The following is a 27,036-nucleotide window of genomic DNA, read 5'->3' on the forward strand; positions in this document are numbered from 1 at the left end:
GTCACAAAATTGCATATATATACAATTTGTCAAAATTAACATTTTTATTTTCAGTGATCTGACTTAAATATAAAATAAAATTGACTGACACTTATTTTGGCTGACATCTAACTGAAGAGTATTACTATAATAGTGTTTTGTAAATGACAAACTAAAAATTAAGTTCCATATTAAAACTGTTTATGACACGCAGTAATTTAAGGCAGAAAATAATAAACTTTTTTTTTTTTAAGAGTACTGTCTAAGGAGAATAGGGGTTGCTTGGGGGGGGGGGCGGAAATCTGACATGCAATATAATTTACTCTATTTTTGCTATTAATACAAATGCTTCCTGCTGTTCTGAAAATCCACTATTTCTTAATCCAGCATTATTGTCCTCTTAATGCAGCATTTCAAACCCATTTCGCTCCATTTTCTCTTAGAAAAGCCATATTAAAAAGGAAGATTAAAAAGAAAGAACCAGGTATCATTGGTTCATATGCATATGGGTTCAGCATGTGAGGATGCTGTTTCTAGGACTGGCCTTAAGGTGTGACTGATAGATCTTATTTGTCTGATAGAGTTGACCAGGGAAATAGAGCTACAGCTGGTTACTTCATTAGGTCCTCTCATTGATTGAACCCTGCTGAAGTGATGCAGCAGGCTCCTGAGATAACTGCTGGTAATAGAACAAAATGAATTCTTATCACAGAGATTGGAAAGGCCATTAACCCTGGCCTCCAATGCTTTTCAGAGGTCACAGACAGGAAGCCAAGCGGTGACTGGGAAAACTCTTTTCTGTCTAACTACAGGTCATGTTAGAGGGGGTCTGTGACTTTTTTACCCTTCGGCTTCTGTACAGATGAAACTGTTACACTGGCAGATGTTAATAATCAGCTGTAAATAAATATTGGAAGCAGAAGAAGAAAAATGAGAAAGCACAGGAATTTTTTTCAATAAATATTTAATAAAAGAGCAATTGTTCCTGTGATATTTACTGCCAGTTCTGCTGTAGATTTTTGCCTAATACTGTTCCATATAAATTGAAAAAAGAAATACGTAGAGGCACTTAAAAACAGAAATTTAATATGGTTTTATATAAAAATACCTTTCCTTCCTTCCTTCAAAGATGAGAATTATAATTGCCTGCTGCCTGCCTGCTTGCCTTATTCAGCAAGCCTATCACCAGTTCATCTGTGAATTAGTGCAGGGCGCTGTTTGCCTTTCACCTGGTTGAGAAGGGTATATATCTAAGTAACAGTCCTATAATTTACATTTAATGCAACCTTTCAATTGACCAAGAGCCCACAACCTAAGCCCCCATCTCACAGCTGAGGACTTTCCCACATTTGTCAAGTCAGTGCCACTCCAGCATCAGCCAGGAGAAATCATCCATTTAAAGCCTGGAGCTGCACATGACAATTTTCCTATTGCTTATGAGAAATCCAGCCATGGCAGAGGTAGCTTTGTGTTTTACTTTTTTTGACTCTTGCTTTCAGCAGCAGTGTTTTATTATGCACATGGATTAAAAAAATATAGTGGGATGCATCTTATAAAATTAAATGGAACATTTTCTCTTTATTACTGACATATTTAAGGCTATGCAGATATGTGTTGTAGGTTGATTTTAGCAGTATGTTGGTGGCTTCTATCCTTGTGATTGTGATTTAATTTCAATGTCTGTGGTCATGTGGTATTCTCTGCTGGAGCCAATCTTTCACAAGGAGCAAGTTCATTTAAATGTAAATGGGGTCCTGTGGACGGAAAAACTACATACTTCATGTCTTCAGCGACCCACCCAAGCATTTGGTTTGGCCTTCCATGCATAAATAATAACAAGAAGGTATGCTGTCATTGCCTTGCTTGAAACACCAGAAGTGGTTTGGCACAGCAAAAACCCCAAGCACTAAAAAGAGATTGGTTTGGATAAACTCACAGTTCAGATCCCTGTCCTGATTAAACAGTGTTAAAAAAAAAAAAAAAAAAAAAAAAAAAAAAAAAGAGTAAGAGAGAGAGTTATGGAGTTATTTTGAGTTGTGAATTACAGGAACAGCTGAAAACCAACTCAGGCTAAGAACATACCATACCTAAAAATACTCTGAAGTAGCAGAAAGCTTGTCATTTTGTTAACTTGAATGGATTTTTGCTCTTAATTGTTTGTAGCAATTTGCAAGAGTGGGATGTGAATGTGGTATAAGTGGCAATATAATTAGCATTAATTTAGCATAAAAATGCAAACCTACATTTTCTAAGTAGTTACCTTCCCTTCCACTAAAACATGGAAATATATTACATAACTCTAAAGTATGTGTGGCTTTTTTTCAAGGTGTTATTAAATATGACAAAATGGAATGCCTTTTCTTTTTTAGTGTTGTATATAAGGAGATACGAAGGATTGCACAACTTCTTTTTTATCAAAATCTTTGTGGTGTGTATATATTTCCACACTGCTAAACTCATATGTTGACTTTTCACAGAAATACTCCAGGTGTATTTCGACAGAACTGAAACATCTCTCTTAGAAATTTCCTTTCCTACCAAGCAAACTCATAAACAGGTTTTCATCTGTGTGGATGAATAGATATATTTTCAGGATTACTTCATTAAGTGCACACTTTTATTTATCTCATTTATTAAGAATGTTATGTTCTGTTGCAGATGTTTCAGGGCATGACACATGGGCCTGGAATCTCAGTGTGTGATACCTTTGGTGAAACTCACTTATGAAACATCCAGACTTCCAGTTACTTGTGCTCTGCACAAGGAGCTTAGCAGAATTTTGACTTTGTTCCAGAGCTGTAATAAAAGACTGGTATTTACTGTTTTCAGAGATTTCTGAATAATATTTGATAAGCTTTCCTCTCTGCTTTATAAAGTGGCATTAGTTCAAGACGAGCTAAGTTTAAGAAGTACAAGATTTGCTATCCAGGGTAAGAAACAGGATATTAGTGTTGTGTTACTCAGCTATATTAGGTGGAGCTGTGAACCAAATAATTTTATCCAGGAAGCTTCAAAACCTAAAATGTGCATCTGTTGGTTACCCTTCCCTTATTTCATTGAGCTGATTAAGTAACAATAATCAAAGCTGTATGTTCAGTTTTCCAAAAGATTCTAATGAAATAAATGTGTTATAGGTACAAATAGTGATGAGCAAATGGGTTTTTTTCTACCATATTATTCACTGTTAGGGGATATACATGTTGTGCTGTTTTTCATTATTTGGTTACATTCCATACCAACTTATTTCCACAGAATCTCTTAATTCTTTTAGATATATTTGTTGACAATCCTATACTGTTAGAGTGTTTTAATTAAAAAAAGAAAAAGATAATAGAGTTCAAATACTGTCATGACAGATCTGAAGTTCCAACCTACTTCTCCTATCAGGAACCTCAGCAACACTCCTGATATCTGAAAAACAATGCTATTAGTTGCAATGTGGGCAATACAGGATTTTCATTTTGTTTACAATATGTAAATTTTTTTTCCAAGTGCTTTTTGTTTAAGCTTGTAATTTGCAAGACATACAAAATTATTGGAGACAGAAGTCCACCTCCTAATTCGCTAATCTGAAGGAACAGGCTTGAGAAAGCAGTGCAAATGTCAAGCACTTCATGAGAGAGAGCAAATCCAAGGGTGGGTGGTGCTAATCTAGGCACATTTGCAGAAGTGGCGCAGCAATTGTGATAGAGAAAATAATCTAAAGACCATTAATAGACTAAGAGTCATTACCCTTTTTTTGGAAAATATTAGGTTTCTTACATAATGATAAGCTATGGCAGAGAGTATCACCACATTGATTAATTTAAGGCAAGTTAGAATTCGAAGGGTCTTTGAATAAAGCCTTTGAAAAAAAAAAGGATCTCTAAAAATGAGTTAATATGGTTCAATCAAAATAGCAGTATATCATTTCATGGATATTGTGAAAAGTATGAGCATCCTTTATTAGTCACTTCTATTAAAAAAAAAAAATAGTTAAATGGGATTCCCTTTGTGTGATTGGAAGGACACTTGAGAATGGGAAAAAAAAATAAAAAATAAGCCTTTGCTCAGCAAGGACAAAGGGAAATCCTTTGCCCAGGAAGTTAGTCATAGCTTTTTTAATGCAAATGGTGAACTATGAAAGGTGGCATCTTCCTGAAACATAAATTTTACTCTGCATATCCTGGAGCAAGATATCTGACTAAAGCACCCCAGGGGTAAAAAATTCCCAATTGCTCCCAGAAGCCAAACAATCTGTAAAAGGCATGAAATCCACCTGGCTTTCAACCATTTTCAATTTGGGAGGTAATACACATGGAACTTCTTGAGGTCTAAATATTGAAGTATAAACCCATAAATATGGGTGGAATGATAGAATTATTGATGTCTGGCCCAGGTCAGGAGATGAGGTCCAAGTTCCCAACTGGCTTCCAAGACAGTGATCTGGCTTTGGGTTTAAGTTAGTGTTTCTGGAAACAAGAATTTGGTATGGCAGCTTCTCTAAAAACTGACACAAACACAGGCACTACTGTTTTCCTGTGGCATTGAAGGTACATCCCATCATACTTTTCTAGACTCTACAATAACAAATGGAATTTCTGGTTTTGTTTTCTTGCATTTGTAGGCTGTGTTAAATGTTACATACTTTTCTGCTGTCCATGTCCAATTTAATCAATATTACAAGTGCTCCCATGTGGTAGGCGGAACAGTGGCAGTAAAGTGAAATTTCCACAGCTTTTACCCATTGAAATTCTCAGAGGGCAAGATTCTTATAAACTTCACTTTGCTTCCTCTGTAATAGATTTAATAGCTCCATTCAGGAAGAAAGTCTGATGTGCATTCTCATTTTCAAAATGTAGATAGCAAACCAAGCTTTATTCTATTTCCAGTGCTTGAAGAACTTGGAAATTTTAATATTCTTTTTCCATGACTGTTGAGAAACGTACTTGTCTCCAGAATTGCACCAATGTCCCAGTGTGACTCTGCCCTTAAAAATGAGGGAGTTAAGTGAGGTAAATGCCAGACATTCCCAAAAAGTTTTTGAAACTGATGTGATTTAGGTCAGTTTAAGGCTGTTTGGAATATCTTGTTCTACACATAGGAATTGGTAATGTCCACTTTGAATGAACCAACTACATTGGCTCTGTGTCACTGGGCATCCTTTTCATTTCAGAGCATTCCTCCCAGGCATTTAAACCATCTTTTAGGCATCTGTGGTGCTGAAAACAACTTTATCAAAGCCTAAGATCTGGTCTTTAGTTCCAGAGTTCATTATAATAGTTTAGAACTTCTGTTGTGTGCTTGTTATTTTGGTGTCCTCTGTTACAAAGCATTACTGTATTGTCTTCTTCCTTGTACAATGCATCATTTGGGCTCAGCAGTCACTAGCAGAGTTCTGCTTCATTCTTCATGACTGATTATTTGTCGTATTAAATTCTACCCTAACAAAGAAAAGTCATGAAGCACTGTAATCGAAAGAGATAGTGGAATGTTCACACTTCTTAGAAGATGTAGCACCAGTTCTGGCCTTTATTTATATGAAATTATCGTTTCTGTTGTTATTGTGAGGTTTCAGTGAGAAATAAACAAACAGTAGGAGGAATATTAAATAAGGGGTTTAGGAAAATTAGGTTAGATGAAGAAACGGTAAAAAAAGATTCAACACAATTCAAATGAAACAGCAGGGTTTAAATGATCCTGTACATCTATAAAGCTGTGTCTGTGGATTTCTGTTACTTGGTAGGCCAACTGTTTTCATTTTATGTACCATAAAATTATTATAACTGCATTTCTGCTTAAGCAAGGGTGGAGACTCTTTAAAATGGAACAGGCTGTGTACTGTTTTCTTAATCATAGGAGCCCTAGAATAATTATCAAACAGTGTTTTCCACAGAGTTGATCTATAATTCATCTGAGGAAGAAAACGTCTTCCCAATAAAAGATTTTTTTTTTTGTCCTCAATTGTTCAAAGGTTTCTTTTTATTATTATCATTAACCCAATTATGAAATTTCACAACTTCTTCATTTCTCAGCTTTTTTTTTCATCTGCTAGTAGCTGGAGGGGAAAAACATAGGTGGAGACATTCAGTAAAAGAGTTTTTATGAGGCTTATAGTTATTCTAAGTTACAGCCAAGGGAGTTTAATTGGAGGAAGGGTTTTGAAGGGTAGCTTGTATTTTTTGAAAGTTTTTAGTATTTTCAATTCCATAATTCAATAGTTATAAGAGTGCATTAAAATTCCTGATATTTTTAAAGAAGTCAAATTTGAATTATCAGTGAATTGTGGATTGTGGCTCAACCAGAGCCCATCTGCAGCCCACACGACTGGCTGCAGCCCATAGTTACAAAGTACATGACACAAAATAAATATTGTTCCATCAGGTCTGCTGTGCTCACTGCGATTTAACACTGTTTCTTCATTCCACAGGTTGCTGTTTACAAGTGGAAGTAAGAGAATTACTTCAAAAGTGAATGTACTAAATGTGCTCTTTTAGTGTAGTTTACATATGGCTTGCTTTATTTAAGTAACCCCACCCCTGTACTCTGGATAATTGGAAGTTGATTATAACGTATTCGGGGTTGAGTTTTAGGTTTTTTCTATTTGCTTAGGCCTTATGTAATGGTGGTGGTGTTTTTAAAATTGTTTCTTCTTTCTTTTCCCCAGAACTATGACATTATTTTATTGAACTTTGTTATCAAGTGAAAGCACATGTTCTTGCATAACTCTTAAGCTGATATTGTGAGTCTAGCACCTATCATGAGATTTTCCGTAAAAGTTCCAAAAATTGACCACTCTTCATACATTCCTGCAACAAGACATTTCTTTCCTGTTGCCAGTAGCAATGACACCTATGACTTAGCCCACAGAAGCACCCTACTTTCCTTTAGTAGCTAGGGGCTAAGCAGTAGATCTTAGCTTCCATTAGCAGTCCATTTCTTGCCTATGAGGGAATGAATGACAGCAGTAAGACTGAAAACTTTCTTATTTTGAATTAAGGAACGCACATGGAGTCTGTTTTTTCTAAAGTTTGATCAGCAACTGCTTCTGGAAGAAATTCACTGAGAGCTGCTGAACCTGCATGTTTTCTTTGAAGTATTTAGCAATTTTGTTTTTTACCTTTGATTTATTTTTCTATTAGAAACTAAGGGTTGAGTTCAAACTTAGTTATGCTGAATTTATGGAAGTCTCAAGTGGTATTTCTTATATGATTTTCAATGAGTAACTTGTGAGGAAGAAGATCTAGTTGAATCAGAAAATGCCATTTTCAGCTTGTTTCTCTTAAGTGTATGGTACCTGATTTTTCATAAGGAAAGAGCTGAAATACATTCTGTGTCCCCAAATGGACCTTCTGACCAATTCTATTTCTATTTTATTTGGAAATGCAGGGTGTTATGCAGGCTTGTCATAGCTTGTAAAATCCTGATGAAATAGTATTTTCTTTCTATTTTTAAAGTTGACTTTAAATGACTTAGATAAATAAAAGTAATTTTTTTTTTTTGTTACACTGATGACTGAATTTCCTTATTTGAGAGGTGCAAAATAGTTTTACTTAACTCCATGACACATGAAATGTAAGTGTTCAGCTTAGTTTTGTTTCTTTTTTCATGTTGAAGTATCTAGCTCCCCTAGTTAGGAGCAAATTTAAAATTGCACACTTCTGATTCCTTGTGTTCTCAGTTTCTGTTGAAGTCAGCTTGTCAATTGATTCTTCTTTCTGTGTAAATACATACATATGAACAAAATATTTTGTCTTTTTAATGATGTTCAGCTTTGTAGTAACATTGTGAGATGGTCTCCAAAAGCAGCCTGCAGTACTTGTATTCATAGATTTTGAAATGGGCACAAGTCATGCAATCCATTTGAGTTTAGCATCCTGCCAGGCTGACATTCTCTGAAGATACAAAAACATGCGTGTGATCCCTCTTAGCCATCAGCTAAAACATGGTTTTTCTTAGCCTGACAAATTGTATGCTGCACATGGGGGAATGAGTGAGGAATGTCACCTCATTGTCACATGCAGTTCAAAATAGATACCAGCTCTGAAAAGCCTTGAATGAAGAGTCTCTTCCTATTTCCTCCTCATTTGAGAGTATAACAAGGATGTTTATCTGTCCTGGTCTTGACTATGTCAAGTGTGCTGTGCTCACCAGATGTTGTGGGAGCTTTTACAGTGCACCTAGGTAAATGTAAATGACAGACTAATGACAAGTTCCTGCCCAAATAGTGTTTGTATGAAATCTATCATGCCCCATTTCATCTCCACAAAAAATTCTGAGCAGAGAGTCCCTCTTCATTCCCCTACCTGTGCTTTTGGGAGGGAGACTGTTGTAAATAAAACAGGCAGGTAAAAACTTGACTGCAGTTTCTTCAGTGAATTGAAGTGAAGCACTGCTTTTTAACTACAGTCCATTTTAAAAAGTTCCGTGAGTGACAAATTAGTATCTTGTACGTGTTGGAGGGAAAAAGAATATCTGCCCAAGCTTCTTTGGGATACTAAAGGGAGTGTATCTCAAAGAAGCGGTGTTTAGACAGAAAATTGTGGTGCCTCCAATAGTTGCTCCATCTTGCATTTTCACACGGTTATCTGAAATGCTTGACAGATGTAAGCATTTCATGTCTTTCATGTGTGTGGCTCAGACGTGTCCCCAGATCAGCAAATCTGACTCTCTGTCAGCAACATAAAGATAGGACTGTTCCTAAAAGCCACTTGTTTAATTTTCACATATTCTTTTTGTTAAAAAAAGATTCATAGATGTAAAAAACCAAACTCAAGCTTTTTTATCCATATCTAAAAAAGATCTCAACATTGTATGCTCAGATGCTGTATGAGACTAAAAATAGAAGTCTTTAAAGATGCATGGATTAAGTATACAGTAAGCCACTGAATTTATTTTATTTTTTTATGAAGGCGCCTAAATTAATCTTGCTCTTATAATAAGAAACTTCATAGGAGTTTGGGTTTTTTTCGCCTGGTTTTGGAAGTTATGTGCTGCTTGCTTCACATCATGTTCCACTTTTCAAGTGAAATACTACTATAAACGAGTGGCTATTATAATCCCCAGGCCTCAAAGCCCAGCACACATGGCTTTGTGAACATGTGATTTGAAGTGAGTGGAACTTTCTCAATATATTTGTAGGTTGGTGTGTATGGAGGATATGTTTTATGAGGACTATAAAATCTGCTTAAAGGCCAGGTGTTGACCATCTATTTTGCATTGGTAAAAATCCTCTGAGCCTAATGTGTGGCGTTTTGCTAACTCCTCTGAGACTGTGGAGATTCTCAAAACTGCTCAGCTTTCAGCCCATGGGTGCTGAGATTAACACTGAGCACTTCTGGAAATCAAATGCCGTGCGTTTACTTAAGCCCATTTTTCTGTAGTATGACCTCTGAAGATTTCAACTTCTGTGAATACCTTTACTCAACCAAAGCAAATCCATGCCAATACTTTAAAAAGTCCATTTTTTTTCCTATTTTTCATCTTAGTGATAACTGTGGAACTAATTTATGCTGAGGTGATCAAAACGTCTTGTTTCAAAAGGAAAACAATAATTTTCACAAATGTAGTACATTTCCCCGGTTATAATTGTGTCTCATCTTTCCTTGTCTCTTTCCATCATAAGAGAAGCTACAGTATTTTTTGTAATTACAGCATGTATGAGTTGATTATTCTGTCTGAAAACACTGTTTGCCAACTTGAAATTAATACATTTCATCAGTATTAGAACAGATATCTGCCTCACTATGATATTTGCTAACTACAGTTACTAGGCCATTTCTAAATTCCTAAATCCTATTCCTAAATACTATTCCTAAATTAGCTAAGTTGGATCTAGTATAGTAAAGTAAATCAGTAAAATGTTACACTTTTATTCACACCAACCTTGTAAACTTCAGCCTACTTAGTGCAGGAAAATCCTTGTGCATAGAGTGTGAAAAGAAATAATGTGGTATATTTGAGACAATGAAAAACTTGCTTCCATATCTGTTTCTGCTGAAGAGTTCTTTTTTTCTCCTAAGCAGGTCACCTTACCCAGCCTTTTCATAGGAGTTCACTAACTGTGTGGCCTTCATTTTCTAAGTGCTTGATTGGAGGCTCTACGATAGTGTTAAATAAGTGCTGAACACACAGAGCTGCAAATGAAAGCAATCAGTGCTGTGCTTTAAGCATATTAAGTGCTATATAGTGCTATGTACTTTGAAAAAATTGAGTCCCGTCTGTATCAAACTGGGTTCTCCAAGTTAGAATTTTTTTAACCTCCATTTCTGTATAACTTCCCTTTCTAAAATTGCAGAATTGCCTACTCATCTCTTAGGAGATAATGAAGATAAATTCATTAATGTTTGTGCAGCAATAAGAAGTCAATAATGAAAAGAATAATTTGACTTTCAGAATAAGTTGAAGAGATGTAGTTAGTAGAACATGTAATTTCATGTTAAACAGTAAAGAACTAAGTCCTGAATAGCTTTTCACTAAGTAAGTAGTTTTGTGCGGTAAATAAGGCAAGAGGCTTTGCCTAAGATAGTATTTAATCAAGATATTAAATACTATCAAGATATTAAATACTGTGTCAGAAGGGAAGAGTATTTTATTTTTTAAGATATTAAAGTGTTTTACTTTTATGATATTATTAATAGCTCTAAAAACATAAGGGGAGTAGATTTGCATCTACAGTCCCACATCTATTAAGACTTAAACTGGGAAAAAAAAAAAGACCATATAGTACTCTATTAAAAGTCACATGAAACACCAGTGGGTTTGAATTTGCTACACAGACCCCCTTACTAGAGCTAGCAAGCCACCTGGGAGTAGCAGAATGCTTTTGTCTTCTCTATGGATAAACAGAGTGAAGGGTAGTGCAATAAGCAACAAGAAGAATTATAATAACAAAAAATCAGGGATTTAATTTTGGGCCATGGAGAACACCATATTTTTCTAAATTAAGTTTCTAATCTCACTGCCTAGTAATCGTTGTCTTCACCAATTATTTTCTCTATGCATTTTTGTACTTTTGGTCCCCGCCATGTCTATTTCCTGCAGTTCAGTTTGGTGCTGTAGTTTGGTGTATGGCTGATTGTAGTCCTGCTCTCCTGCCTTCTACCTATTTTTCATTTGATGTTAATTTTCACCTCAGTTTCTCCTCCCTTCCCCATCTCCTGGTCCTTCATGTTCTTTTCCTCAGAACACATTCTGCTTACTTTTCTCCAGTTCTTTCCCGGACCCCAAAATGTTCCTTTCATACCTCTTTTGCTCCTGTCAACCCATGAGCACAGGGGGAACATGCTGCTCCTGCTCCCCTATAGCTGCCAGCTCCCAGAACAAGGATACACAGCCCCCCCACCCTCACCCCCCAATTATTATTATTATTATTAATAATAATAATAATATTGGAAAGATTGGGTTTACCATAGTTAGGACAATGCAGTTGCAGTGTAGTTGTGCAGGGAAGCTGCCAGGAGAATTTGTATTTTAGAAGACCTATTTAAGTTGTAGTCCCTCTTTGAGGAGGGAATGTGCATTGGTTAGTACACCCAGGAACTGGGTGAAGAGGTTTGTGGAAGCTCAGTTGGGATGTGACTGCCTGTGCTCTTTGGTGAGCTCTCAGCACTGTGGGGGGTGTGAGTGTCTTCAGTGATTACAGATTCCTAGCAGAATGTCAGCTCTTCAGTGCAGGGAGCTTTTCTGAGCAAGGGTAAATAGAAATTTTAAAGGCTATATTGCTTGGCTGAATTTGGGCAGTTTAATCCAATGTACCACATGCCAGACATCATCCTGTCTGCCAGATTTTGGGTTCCAGATTAAAATCACTGGAACATTAAAGATTTCTAAAATGTACATATCCATATAAAATTGTATTTGTCCTAATCCTATTCTTAAAGTAGATTAAACAGTTTGGCTGAAATTAAAAAATAAAAATAAAAAAAGCACATGCTATCCAACCTGCAGCGGGGATTCAGCACAGCTGATTTCAGCTCAAGCACTTAAAATTTTTTGAAGCTATAAGCAAATGAAAAAGCATATGTGTGGAGAGAAGTCTGGGTTACACTTGCAAATGTGTCCTCCTGTCTACTTTTCTAAAGACATTAAAAACAAATGTTAAGTTCAGGTCTTGTTCAGAAGCTTTCTCTGAGGTATTTTCAGTGGTATCAACAGAGCCACCTCACAAGGCATTTCAGGACTTTAGCTAGATTGGCCCTGTAGATTTGTGCTCATTAGGCACTTGTGAGTGAGGAGGCAAGGGATGTCTTCTGCTTCCAGGAAGGTAGAATTATATTGCTGACAAGGAAAATTAATTTAGAGGGTGTTAGGCATCTGCTGTGTGTGGAAGAAAGAGAATTCAAATTAGACGAACATTTAGGAAGGGTGAGAGTAGTGTAGTACACAGAACAATGAGAATTGAAAAACTTAACTGAAGGAAAGAGGAAATGAAAGATGGATGAAATTATCTATTATGTTGCACTGGTTTAGTAAAAGCAAAATGGATACAAACCAAGCCCAATCATGCCCTTCTGTTGCTGTGATACAGGTAGTTTTACAGCAAGACTAGGTGACCTGAAATGCTTGACTTGGCCCTGGGAGAACCCCTTGACATAATCGGCATTTTTGAATTCAGAAAATCTATGTCTGCCATCTCCTCTATTTCAGTATTTGTGAGTCATGCATCACTGTGCTGAGAACCAACTGATACTGCTCATCTTCAGAGTATGCCATCAAAGCCTCTCCAAAAAACTTGGCAGTGGACTCATATTAATCAATAGTATAGTGCGATTCCTGACCTCAATCAATGCAGCAAGAAAAGACTGGGTTGAGGTATTGAAGCACAGTACTGAAATTGAAAGTATTCTTATCCTGCTACTGTGGAAAGGGGATAGAGATGTGTGATGTTACGACTGTGCATCACCAGCACACTAAAATAGTATAATATTTGAGCATTCCACGAAACTTCATAATACTCAAGTTATTACACAAAAGTTCATTGTTTGAATTTTCCAGATTGGGTCTTGAGAAGGCAAGGAAAGATAGTAACAAAAGGGGCTAAGAGACAGCAAGAGGGCAGGAATGTACTGCTGTTTTTTACTACTTTTACTGGTTTTGATAAGCAGACTTTTATCTTTTCCTCCTGTCAGAGGAGTTTGACCATGTGTCAGTATACTATATTTTTAATAGTACAGCTCCAGCTGAGCCAGGAAATTCAGTTTTTACAGAAGATTTTTTTGGAGTAATTTGCAGTGGATATCTTGGTGAAGATTCTTACAAATCACTCCAACATTGTGATCGGGGTTGAGGGAAAAGCTAAAATAGCACCTGTGTTGTCTTTCTGAACAAAAAACAAAACAAAAACCAGCCAACCTCAAGGACCACTTAATGTACACATATGTTAAAGAAGCCAAACTTAAAGTAATATTGGCAACAAGTAGGTTTGTAAAAAAAAAAAAATCCATGGATTGCTATATATGCTATAGACTGCTTGTCAGGTATTTGTAGAAAACAAACAAACCAATATTCCCCTCACCTCAATCCCCAACAAATAATTCTGTAAAGATTATTTTTATAAAATTCAGAAAGTGTTTTTGTTCAGGAAAAATGTTATTCAGTATAAATAGATCAGCTGCTTCTACCTGTGACATGTAGCATCAAGAAAGAGGAATATTTAAACTGGAGGGCTGTAGTTAGCCACCTTATAAGACATAGTACAAGAATTTATTCAGTCCAGAAAAAGTATCCTTAAAAGTAGAAACAAAGCCAAAGTGATATTAATTAAACTGAACATAGAGATTGGCTATTAGGAGAAAATATGTGGAGGTACCTAGAAAAGCTAAACAGGAATTGTTAAAGTATCTCAGAAATAGAAAGCCTGCTGGAGTCATTAGGTCTGCTAGACCACCAGAGGATAGTCATTCCAAAATGATCAGGAGATGGCAAAGAAAATAAATTCTTTTACTCTAGTATTCTCAAAAGACAAAGAAGAAATATATGCGCTAGCAGAATTCTTTACAGATAATTTCAGAGACATACTGTTAGTGAGCCAAAAAGAGGTGAATAATTCAGAAAGTCTAGAAGGTAAATGAGAAGAATTTTACAGCGTATTTCAGAGAGAAACCCCCAAACTGAGTCACTAATAAAATAGATCATTTGAATGACATTTTAAATAAGTTCTTAATTACTGTTGTGGTTTCTTTGTAAATAAACTCCAAAGGATTTTTCTGGAAACTGTGAAGGGAGACTCAGTCTCACCACTTATATGTTATATTGGAAACTCAGCTCATGTAGGAAAAAATATAAGAAAGTAGGGAAAGTAGAAGTATTTGTATATGAAGGGACATTGAACACACATTGAACACAGGTTGTACAGCAAAACAGAAAGAGTAAAGTGAATGATACTGTGAAGATCCAGTATTTTGCTTTTTTTCACCTACTGGCTTGAAATGAACGTCCAGGACACTGGTGAACATCATGAGGAAACCCTTCTTGACTTTCTGAGCTTTAGGTCAGGCTTAGGTTCACCCACCTAACTTCCAGTGTTTAGCAGCAGTGGCCAGGTGAAAAGTCTGCATTCCAAACACTAAACTTCATTTCTAAATCCTTCTGCAATCAGGAAGGAATTAGCAATTCACCTATGTAAAGTCAGCTGTGCCCCTAAGATATGTGTCTCCCTCCACAGAGAATAAACTTAGAGCGATGGCTGAAATTAGGCGGGGTATATCCAGCATGTTGAATAAGAATTAAATGAGGTTTAATTTGATTTTCTACATAACCTTGATGGAAATGTATTAGCCTTTAAGTCAGACAATGGTAGTGCTCTTCATGCTTTATGCTGATGGGGGAAACAGCATTTTCTATGAACCGTAATGGCAGCCAAAAGAAAAGTAACGATCAGTTGGAAAAGTTAGACTATTCTCAATGTAGTTTCATGCTTCAATGCCTTTCTAGAGATGGCCAAGTAAGAAAAGTATCCCTTTCTGCATAATAAATGATTAACTGTACATCTCCAATCACATCTGGAAAGCATTTCTGAGTTTCATTCTGAATAGCTGACATTCTCTGTTAATGGTTTTGTCAGCATATGCTTCTTTTGCTTCTTGCAAAATATTGGATAAAATATTAATGTAGAAATAAAAAAAAAATACAAACCACACATTTTCCTATTTTCTGATAATTCAGTATGGCTCAGCATAAGTTTACCAACAGTTCTTTTCCACATTTGCACTATTATCAGAGTAAAACATGCTTCTTTTCCTGATTTTCTCTGAGACTACAGGAGGGAGACTAGAAAGCAGACAATCCCAGGCAGCAATGAGAGGGAGGGAGAGCTTGCACAGCAGCCGATCTGGAAAGGACACCCCACCCCTCCAAACTTCTGGGGAGGACGTTCCTTTTCCAGCAGCTGGAAGTAGACTGCAGTTTAAAAAAATTAAAAAAAAAAAAAACCCAGAAAAAAAGAAAAAGAGAGTAGAATAAACTAGATTAGGAAATAATGAAGTGCTGGGCAGATTAGCTGGTGATAATGAATGTTTTCTGCCTTCAGAAGCTAAGAAGCAAAACCAAATAGGGTAGAGGAGAGCTGCCTCCCTCCAGCAGCCTGAGGGGTGAGGCTGAGTGTGGCAAGTAGGGAACACAGGCTGCTGGGTGGAGTGGACGGATAAAAAGTGGGTGTGATTTGCAACACTCTTTGGGAAGGAGCTGCCAGGGCACACTCTGTCCAGCCAGCTTTGCAGTCGGCCTCCTCTGGCACAGTGATACATTTCAATGAGAGGCATTAGGCTGCCATAAAAATTCAAATGACGCACCACAAAACGAAATGATACAATTTGATAGTAACTGCCAGTTAGCACTTTCTGGTCAATATGATGATCATCACTTAATTATAGGCTTGTTTGTGGGAAGTTCAGCCTTCTAAGAGCTCTACTTCTGAATATAACACAGTGATTAGAAACAGTTATTAACGGGTTGGTGCTGTTATTCACCCCGAGTCCCTAAAGGAGAAATTAGGAATCCTGTTTGAAGATGAAATATGACCACTAGAGGATGCAGTCAAGATCCTGAATGAGTGAGGCATCCTATCCCTCGGTCATCCTCTGCAAGGCCAGCCAGAGTATAGAACAAATAATTCCTGGAATATTTGGGTGAATAAATGACAACGCAGGAATCAGGATGAGTTTATCAGCAAAGTAGCATAACTAGGATAACCCAGAAGTCAATCCACAAGCCCCATTTTTATTTAACTTTTTTTTGCATAGTCTGTGGGTTTTTCTTTGTTGTCCTTTTCCATTGTTTCTCTTTTCCCTACATGATCTGTTGTCTGTCCATCCCTCCAACCTACACCCTACTGTTATCCTTTACCAGTGGTTACCTTCTCATCTGGACAGTTCATAAGCCATTCACTCTCCTGGTTGAACCTGGGAAATACCTGTGCTGAACACTTATGGGTACCTTAGATTCAGCTACTTATTGAACATATTCAGTAAAAAAACACAATTATTTTTAAAAATCTCTCTCTCATTTCGTTTTTATTTGCTTACTGCTTTAGTTGATTGATTTATTTATTCCCCATCCATCCAGCCCTCAGCCACAAACACTTGCTTAATCTTGTTTGCTCTCTCATAACCACAATTACTCACCCACAACCAGTAGATCGTCCTTATTTAGGAAATTACTTGCAATTTGGAGAGGGCAAAAGGGATACCAACAACAACAACAACAACAACAAAATAATCCAGGACCAAAACAGGAACTACTGGCTGTTAATTGATATATCAATGATGTAAAAAACCCTAAAAGAACCAAAAATCAACCCCTGAAAATAGTATATTTTTTTAAACAGACTAGAGAACAGACTCCCAGTGCTGCTCATCAGTAGGGGAACTTCTCTGATAAAACACAGGGAAAAGTGATTGCCCTGTGATTATCACAATGCATTTAAATTAAAGGTGAGAGAATTGTTTCAACTCATCCATGTCTTGTTTTACTAATAATTATTTAATTTTAAATACTCTTCTCCATACCCTTCCTTGTTTATGATGCATGTATCTGTTCCTTAAATCACACCTCCATAAGTCAGGTTTTTCTGACCTGTGTATGAATATTTATCTAATTTTATTTTGCTGGTACCTGCTAATCATCTTTGTCTGAGGCCTGGATTTTGCAATTGAAATCTTGGCACGTCTTGATTTCATTGGACTGAGGAAAATCACAAGGGTCTTACTTCATAAAATCAGTACAGAATTAGACCTGTGTGTAGATTAACATACTAAAGTATATGACATAAAATACGGAATATGCGATATCAACTGATTAGTGTTACCTCTGACACAAGAATTTTTCATTTTTCCTTATTTCACAGTTTTAGTGCAGAATGCTGCTAACCTCATTTTTATGTTTAATTCTAAGTCAGTTGTGAGGCAGAAGGTTGATAATGGCTAAATTCAAGACATCCAACATCAAAAGAAATTTTCAACATTTGGACAAAATAAAAACAGGTGTGAATAAAATATCATATTGCACTAGTAAGTGTTATTAAAGCCATTAAAGTGCATTTGAATTGGGAACTCTATTCATTTTCAAAGCTGACATTTGTAAATGTATATAGGCAGGATTCTTGTAAATTTAAAACAGAATGTTGGAACTCTGGAATCTGTGGCACAATCGTACTGTGTTTTGTTGGTACATAATAATTTATAATTTTGTGTCTTTGAGCAGGGGCCATCCAATTTTTATTACTGCGTGGTATTCTTGTTGGTTGGCACATTAAGTAAGAGCAAAAATCTTACTAAAAAGGATATTTGTGGCATTCTGGTATAGGAATGTAATGCCTTTGATAGCACACTTAGTTACATTTCCTCAATATTTGTTCTGACAAACAGTCTTCAGGATTTTTTGTAATTTGCTAACTGCTTTTAAGTTAGAGCTGTTTTATTTCCATCTTGTCCCTTTGATATATGTCGTGACAGTGTGAGTCTCAGACAACCTTTCCATAATTTTGAAGGAAAATAGGAGAAGTTGTATTATCATTTCTGTCTATGAAATTTACTTCTGAAGTGAATGCCATACATATTTCTGAAATGAATGCCAAATGTATTTTCTAGAAGGGAGTGCCATTGAAAGCCAAGGCAGGCAATTTATACCATGCATAATAATGATATTAATTTTTATGGTGTGTATAAGTTACATTTTGATTAGTTTTTTGCATGATTAAAAATTTGCAAAGCCTTTATGGCCCCCAGGAGCCTACCTGTAATAAACAGCTCTCACCTTCCAAACCATAAAACAGGTCTGCAGTACTTGAACATTACAGCTAATTGCCTTGCTACATCAAAGGGAGCACCACAAGACTGAGAAAAATCACAGAAGGGGGGGGTGGGGAGCGAGGGGCAGTTTCACCTCTAAAGGTTATGTGTTTGTGGCTTGGTGCAGCCCTGTAAAGTTATGGCCTCAGAACTGCTGTTTGCGATTAAGTTGATGGGGAAAGTCTATCCCGCAATCTCTCCGTGCTGCTGACACAGAGTCTTTGTTCACATTCAGATTTCTCAAACTGTTGCCAGGGTCAGGCTGAGGTCAGACACCACGATGATGTATAGGAGAACATGTCTGGGAATTTCTCTCACACTTAAAACACATACCAGAAAAACAGGAGAGCACCCTGCAAAAATTGTCTGATGAGACCCAGATGATACTGTAGCTTTTCTTTTAGTACCTTCATAATTTTCTTTCTCTTTGCCTGACACACACACAATGTTTTATTAATGTGTGCCACGATAGCCCTTACAATTTTATGTCCCCTCAAGATAAGGACACTCAGTAGCACTTTGACACTTCATTTTCCAGCCCAGGGGGATTGGGCCAGTAAATCTAGTAAAAGAAGCGAGGCGTCCATTCCCAAGGATGAGTCGAAAAGGGATTGCCATGGGCTCGGTGAGGCCAGGGGGCCTGACACTGGCTGCGAGGCGGGTGTGTGCGCGCTCAGCAGCGTGAACAGAGCCCGGGCCAGGCGTGATCACAGGCGCGCAGCATCCCCGACAACGCCGCCAGCTGCGCCAGGGAGACCCACCGTGTTTGATTAGCTACCAGCGTGGGAGGAGAGCGCTCACGCAGCATCAGAGGCCTTTCCATTCGCATGGAAATTATTATTTTATTTTTTTTTAATATGCAATTTTTTTTTAAAAAGAAAGGAGCATCTTTTCTCCCTGCATTGTTCCAGAAAGTGGACGCACATGCTTAGTCCTAACCTATTGTATTTCCGTGTCAATGCAAAACACATTGATCCTGTGATCAGGATTTTTTTTTTTTTTGGTGGGAGGGGGAAGGTTGGTTTCCAAAATTGCAGCTGTGTTTTTCTCTTCCGATTTACGAAAGGTTTTGCAGAGTTGAGAATCGGATAGGTTTGCCACATCGATCTGAGGGCTGTTTGCCTAGGCATAGGGTTTCAGTGTATGGCTGGCAGTAAGGCAATAGGCAGCAATTTTTTTGTGCTCAGCTGCTACATATGACAGAGGATATTTCATTCGGCTGTCAGAATGTTATTAATAAAACATGGGGTGCGAAGAGGGCCACTATTTCCCCTTTCAATCACTATAGCATTTACAATGAAAATTTTATGCAGTGTGTAATTTTCAGTTAATGCTTGACACTTAAAATGTCGGTAGCTGCATTTTGTATGGTTCCTGAAGGGTTAATTGTATCATGTTTCCTGCATAAAAGCTCTGCTTATCAAAAGTGAATAGAAGAGTGTATGCAAATGTGTGTCTGTGACCTTTTGCCTTTCCAGGGTTAATTTATATGGTCATTAAAGATTTTATGAAATTGAGCGGCCTGGTGCTTCGAATCCCATTTTACCTTCACCTAATTTATATAATTCCTACCTGAACAGAGAAATATGATTTTTATTTTTGTGTGTGTGCGTGTGTGTGCTGCAATGAAAACAGCATGCTGTGCTGTAGGGAGTTGCAAGTCTGGTTATCTGGCATTACTCAGATTGCTAAAAATTCATTAAAATGTGACATCAGCACAGTGAGAGACAAATGATCACAGGATGAAAAGGAACAGTGGGCCTTTCACGGATTAGTGCTACACAGCCCCAGCATAGAAGCTAACTGCATAAACAGATTAATCCACCAGTAGCAGCATAGCTAAGATTTACCGAATAATTAAATGGGCTTGAGTTACTGTGAAGATTTCCATGTAATCTAGCTGGTGTGAACACGTAAGTGAGGTGTGGGTAATTCTGCTTCCTCAGAAGCCATACACCAAGTTGCATCATTTATCCTGAATGGCTCCCCCTGGAGACAAAATTTGAGACTTCTCCCACAAAGCCAGAGGTTTATATTTAATACAGTACCTAATACCTAATACTTACTTACTGCAATTAGCGGGATACTGCTGCACTAATAGGATTTATATTTGAGTTCTCCCTTTTTTTTTTTTTTTTTTTTTTTTTTTTTTTTTTTTTTTTTTTTTGGCACCAAGATGCATTTTTACATGTGCTTGCTTTTGTTCCAGCCTGTTGGGGGGGTGTGTGTGTGTGTATGCGTGTGTGTGCATGCATGTGCATGTATTTTAACACAAATCATTTCTATCCAAAGAATATGAAATGACAGGCTTTAAATATGTCACACTGGGGGAAGGCAGGTACTCTTGTAAAGGCACAGTCAGATTTTGAAATATTGCAAATTATTTAGAATTAATATCCAACTGCTTTAAAGCACTGTTCTTTCGCTTGTCTTCCCCCTGACCCTTCTTCCCCCTATTTTGCCACCCTCTGTTAGTGCTGTTCTTATTACAGGACATATTTTTTAACTGCTGTTAACTGGTTACTGAGTTCCTTTCCTGAGATCTTTTCTGTGTTTGTCCACAGAAGAACAAGGTGAAGACACAGAAGGGTCTGCTAAGAGTACATCAGTGGCTGTGGCTGATGATAAAGACTCAAGTGAGAGAGACAATAGTGAAAGCAAAAAATCCAGTAAAGACTCTGGTAAGATGCTAGAATTTTGTTTTCCCCCTTTTTTAACTTATGAAATGCTCTTTCATTTTAAACTGTCTGGACATTCCCACTACTATTCATTGCATGTGCATTTTGCATGTGATTTCTATCAGTAGCCTCCCATTGACCTATTTTTAATCATAACCATCTGACAGGATAGATGCGGATAAGTTGAAGAATATTACAGGACGACCAGTGAGATTATTTTTTAATCAAATCAGTTTGTGTGCTTGTAATTTTTTAAGCGCCTTTCATTAATCTTTGCTGTACTTGTGATTCCTCTGATGGCATATTAATTTTTCATAAGCATAGGATTAGGTACCACTTGAATTTTTTCTTCAATCAGGTTTTGCCCCCCTTTTAACCCAAAGAATGTGATGGTTTTTGTTATTATTTTTTGCTCTTGCTCACAGATTAGTTACTCCCAAGAATCTGGCCTCTTCCTGGGCATTTATTTGAGGCATTTACAAAAAAATACACAAAATCCAGTGAAAAAGTTTACAGATGATTCAGCCTAAGAAAGAGGAAATATCATTGAAAACGGATTATGGGTTGGGTAATTTTGATCTCCTGGAATAGACAAAGCCCAATAATGAAAGCTACTGTCTTTGAAAACAAAACCTCTATGTCATGACATTTACTTGTGCACAAACAAACCTAGGGCCAGCATCTGGTGTAGATACCCAAGGCTTTTTCTGTGTTTGATTTGGCAAATATGTGACTTCACCCATGCTTTTTATGTATGAGATGGAAATCTATGGTCACAATGAATATTACATTGGCTACTTTTGCCGCACGCTATACCTAGTTACATTATGTTGGATTCACTGAAGCAGAAGAAGTGCTGAAACAGGTTGAAGCCTATTAGTTTCAGGTAGTCATATATCTTTTCCTTGTATGCTGATGACAGCAGCATACAAAGGAGGTTGTGTTGTCCATAAAGACATATAGTTGTAGAAAAAATATCGTTTTACATCTGAGTTTCTTTACACCCAAGTTCGCCCGTACTGAAATTTGCTCTTTACATATTAAACATTTTTGAATTTATTTCCAAAAACTTTCTATGGCAAGTCAATTCAGAAGACTGACTTAAAGATTAAAGCTTCCTTTAAGTTTGTTTGTTGACGGGCTAAGGTCAGCACCCATCACAGTTTACAACCTCAACTGCTCTTCAGTCGTTTTATTTTTTGAGATCAAGAGACTGAGGCAAGGCCGATGATGACAAGGATGATGTTGAGCAAGAAGCTGTGTTGTGGTTTAGAATATCTATTCCCCTTGTCTGGCTCTCTGACTTGGTCAAAGCTGTCTGCAATGCATTAAAGCCATGCTCCCAGGCTGACACAGGTCCTTCTATGCAGTCTCCTCAGGGGCTGGCCTGGACACTCCCCAGGAGAGGGGTGACAGCCACTTGCAGCCTGCATTTCCTACCACACGCTTTGCCTAGGGGACAGTATGAACCACTTCAGGGAATTTAGCAGCCCTCCCTTTTTCTTAGGCTGGTTCATTTATAGTTGTTTGGGAAAGAATATGGTATTAAAGCTCCAGAGGAAAAAAAAAAAAAAAAAAGGAATCTAGAAAAAAAAATACTGAAGGGGAATTCTCAAAATTCCATGAGGATTAGCTACTCATAAGGGCCAAGTTTAATTAGGACAAACCTATATCCAGATGCCTACTGGGTGCACTACAAAAAACCAGGATAATTGTTCTGCATTCCCGTGCCAGCAATTACACAAATAACTTTGCAGTAAGATTCATATAAAAACAAGAGCTGAAATACATGATTGCCTTTGTTCTTTGCAGAAAATAGTTTGTACTGAAAAATCGTGAATCTTTTAGAAACTTTTATTTTCCTAATCTAAATTAATTCTGCATATGTAACATTCCGACCATCATCTTAATTTTCACTCAGCTGACAAGTATTTCTAATGACTGCATAACTGCTTCTGTATAATTGAATGTTAATTTGGGCTTTCTCATGAATTGAGTGTTGCAAGTCTTGCCAAAGAAATCTCAGGAAAACCAATAAATTAATCACAATACTAACAAGTTAGACAGGAAAGTGGTGTGACCCTTCTTTAGCATAGAATCTATTAGACAAGAAAGGATTAACAGGTATTTAGTAACAGTGTGTTTGTGTAAGCTGTTGTGCTGCATTGCTTACCTTATCTCAAGGAGAAGAGCTTTCAAAATGAGACTTGGCAATATGCAAGTTATATTTGTTGAATATTCATCCCGAATAGAAAAGCCTACTAATGCCTCATTTATATTGTCATTTAAATCTAGTGCCACTTTAGATTAATTATAATCCAAATTACAGCTCTATGCAGTGCAAGAATTAATATGGAATTTATCCAGATTAATACATTTGCATTGAAAATGTAATATGTCTCTGCCATGGCTAAGGGGAGCACTTTTTAATAAGGTAGTAAACATGAGGAAGGATGGAAATTAACCTTCATTATTGCAATGAAAATTATCCTTTCATTCTACTCTAATTAGAAAGAATACTCTACCAGTAATTATAATTTTAGAATTATTTTGAGTCTGAATAACATCATCTGATGTGTCAGAAGTCTTAAATTATGCAATCTTTATCAAATACAAAGATTCATAAATAAGAAAATAATGGTTTTATCACGACTTTTCCAGGATTATTTTTCTCTAGTATATGTACTTTATTAACTTTTTCCTTCTTATTAGTCACACAAACATTTTTATTTTTATTTTGGGGCTTCAAAATATATTATGAAGGTGATGACATCTGAATTGCAGTGAATTGTGTCATTTTTATATTAGCAATCCTACACAAGTTAAATAATTCTGTTACTGACAGGCAATCATTGCCTAGTGTATTTCATGGCACTTATTTATAATTAAACTTACTTTTCAAGCTAAATGTATTGAAATTGCATTATTCATCTAAAATAAGATGCGTATTTTGTATTATAAAAAGAATTTTAGTTGTGTTTCACAGTTGCAAAAAAACCCCCAAACCCTACAAATAATGTGTCTCAAAAATAAAGTGAGTATTTAAAACGTGTAGCAACTGGATTTAGTCTTTTCCTACAACCGCCTGGTAAGAATGGCATGGCAGTGGAACATGTAGCTATGAAAACAGTGCACACAGTGTGCTTAAAACCACGAGATTTTCTTTTCTCTTTCCCTCCTCCTTTGATAACCCTTTCTATAAGGCCATAGGTGTTGATGGCTTTTCTGCTAAAGTTCCCTAAGACAGTGAATTCAACATGGAAAGCAGAGCATTGATAACAGCAGACAAGGGACTGAGTGTTTGGTAGTAGCTGGACCATTGGACAAAAAGTTGAACTCTGCTTTTGGCATGGTCACTGTGGCTCAGGGACTCTGGTCTTCTCCATGTGCAGGGGCAAGTCACTCCCTTATGCCAGAGGGCAAAATCAGCCACCCTTTTTCTTTTCTTTAAAGCTGGCTAAGTCCCGGACTCAGTTACATTACTATTGGCCAGATGCAATTTCAATCATATAAGAAGTAACAGTGCTTGAGGTTGAATGAATCCAGAGCCAAACAACAACAAAAACAACAAAGCCTCTGTAAACGTTGACAGTTTATATAAATATCATAGTAAACATTGTAAAAAGCTGTGCTTTGTTATGCATTTATTGACCCCAGCACAGTGTTTTATAACTCTACTGTTTTATTATATTAACCACAAAAGAAATTTAACCAGCCCCCCCTCTTGTTTTTATAGAAGCAAGAACTATGTGTTTCATGATTATTATAGGCCCTTTGAAGTAATTAAGTTATTCCATCCTGTGGTGGAAGATGATGTGTAATATTAACCTTGTGTGTGCCCAGGCACACACAGAGTGCACTTCAAGATAAATTTCACTAGCAGTTAAATATCACTGCCAGAACACAGTAAGATGTATTTTCACAAGTAAATTTTGAAGGAGAATTTGGTTTGTAATTTCTGTAACAACCAGTTGAGAACAATCTAGTGGGATGAGGGGAAGAGAAGGTGGAATTTTTTATTTTGTTTTTTAAATTCAGCTTCCGGTATAACAATGTCTGTTTAAATCAGGTGAGATTCTGGCCCATATGTCTTTAAAAAGGATATTTTTAAAGTGACATAATACAAGGTCAGAAACAGTAGAGATGTTTTTGACCGTTGGAAATGAAAAGAGGTTAATAATTTGAATCTGTCCTTCTAAAGCCCAAGAAACAACCTTTCTCTCTTAATACAGTATGTCACTTTTTTACTTCTCATAATTCTCACAGTTAAGATACTTTAATATGTAAATAAAGATAGGCCAGGAAGTACTGTATTAATAGTCATAAAGCAAAGTGAGTAACAAAAGGGTGCCTTATGTGATTTCATCACTTAGATTTTACCTTTAAACATAGGTAGTCCTTTGAGTTGTTGGTCCAGCAATGACTGAGCAGCCCAAAAGAGACCTCTGAGATCTGTTCCTGAGAGTGCAAAAATTCAGGGGGCTCCAAACAGGGACTTGTTCAGATAATAAACCAGTGATGATGGATTGATCATTATAAATCAGAAAATACAGCAGGAATAAGCTTTAATTTGAGCTAGAACATGCAAAAATTACAGGCCTAAATTACACCAAAAGAAATAATTAACAACTTAGGAGTGAAAGTCAATGTGTGCGGAAAGCACCATTTAAGGTGTAAGTCATAAAATATGTTTTATATTTGTTTTTTTTTTTAAGTGCCCTTCAGAAAATGTCCCTGTATGATTCAGTTTTCAATTAGTTATTATTTTACCATGAAGATTTGGTATTTACCTTGAAAACTGTTCTCTTATTTTGCTTCTCTTTAATGTTGTTTTTGTAAGATCAAATATTGCACAAAGTCTATATGAAAACAGTAATAATAATAAAAAGTTCTTGATTTTGTGTTTTCTTTATTCTTGTTTACTTTGTTGCCAAAATGTCCATGACCTTATTTTTAAATTAATCCTAGGTTATTGTGCAATGAGGTGCAATTTGTTCATTTATGTGAACCTTATGTGGATTGAAAAAAATCAAGATAAATCTTCATGCACAGCATACAATCAGATTACCCCTGGACTATATATTTACGTTGGGTCTGATAGCAATCAATGGTTTAGCTTCATTGCATTTCAAGATGTATTTGCACCCAGTGTCCAGTGATAGTGTCCTCACCCTGGAAATAATTTAGTTGCAAATTGACTGGAAGATGGTGAAAATTGAAAGTTAAAATTAGAAATACTCATAATAAACAGCAGAAAAAAGGTCAGATGATGCCGCACTATGATGAGATTGGAATGGTTGGTAAATGAGGTTTTGTGTTTGTCGTGAGATGTATGTGACATGCCTACCCAATGCTCTTGTAATATCCAGCCTAGCAGGAGAGATTATCTGGCAAATTGACGCTGGAAAGAATTTTCTGATGGACTGGGAAATTAGAATTGCACTCTTTTCTTTGATGTGTGCAAGACTGGGCCGCATTACACAGCTAGCTCAGGCATAATATTAAATATAGTATTTAATACTTAATAGTACAACTATCTATAGAAAACAATTATATTCTTTTTTTGATCACAAATGCCAGACTATAAAAATTCACAGTGTAAACATCTAAAGCAATCCCAAATGACTGATCTTTGTATATAATTAATATTAAGTTAGCTCTGAAATCCTATTCTCCACAGTATTTCTTTTAAAGCCTCGCTATATTTAGCTTCAGAATAGTAACCAGGCAGGAGTTATCAAAACAGCACAATAATCATATTGCTCAGACAATTTAGAAAAGAGAGAGGGTAATTAAACAGCAGCAAATTAATTATTTTGGAAAACAGGCTTTTTTAAGCAAAAGCTGATTTGTTTTAATGTAATACACAAATTCATACTGAGCTGCTAAAGAAAGAACATTATTGATTAATCTTTAAAGGCAACCTAGGGTTATCTAAACAGTAGGGAAGAGTCCATTTTTAAATGTATTTATAGAGTATCAAGGATAAAAGTGTATTTTCACCTTTGTGCTTACCAGACTTGTTTTATTCAACTTTATTTTTTCTCAGTGTTTAAAAAACAAGCAAGCAAACAAAATAAAAAGACCCTCAAAAGACAATACAGACCTTTGAA

General features: G+C 36.5%; 1 protein-coding gene across 1 annotated transcript in view; it reads left to right on the forward strand.

Annotated features, from left to right (window-relative positions):
• ZFHX4 (zinc finger homeobox 4) overlaps nt 1–27,036 on the forward strand; it is a 150,072-nt gene that overhangs the window by 103,586 nt on the left and 19,450 nt on the right. Inside the window, 1 exon segment of the mRNA XM_083878097.1 lies at nt 20,810–20,926. Within this exon segment, the coding sequence (XP_083734223.1) occupies nt 20,810–20,926 (117 nt within the window).

Source organism: Zosterops lateralis, assembly GCF_965231275.1.
Source record: "Zosterops lateralis genome assembly, chromosome: 1".
NCBI classification, from domain to species: Eukaryota; Metazoa; Chordata; class Aves; order Passeriformes; family Zosteropidae; genus Zosterops; species Zosterops lateralis.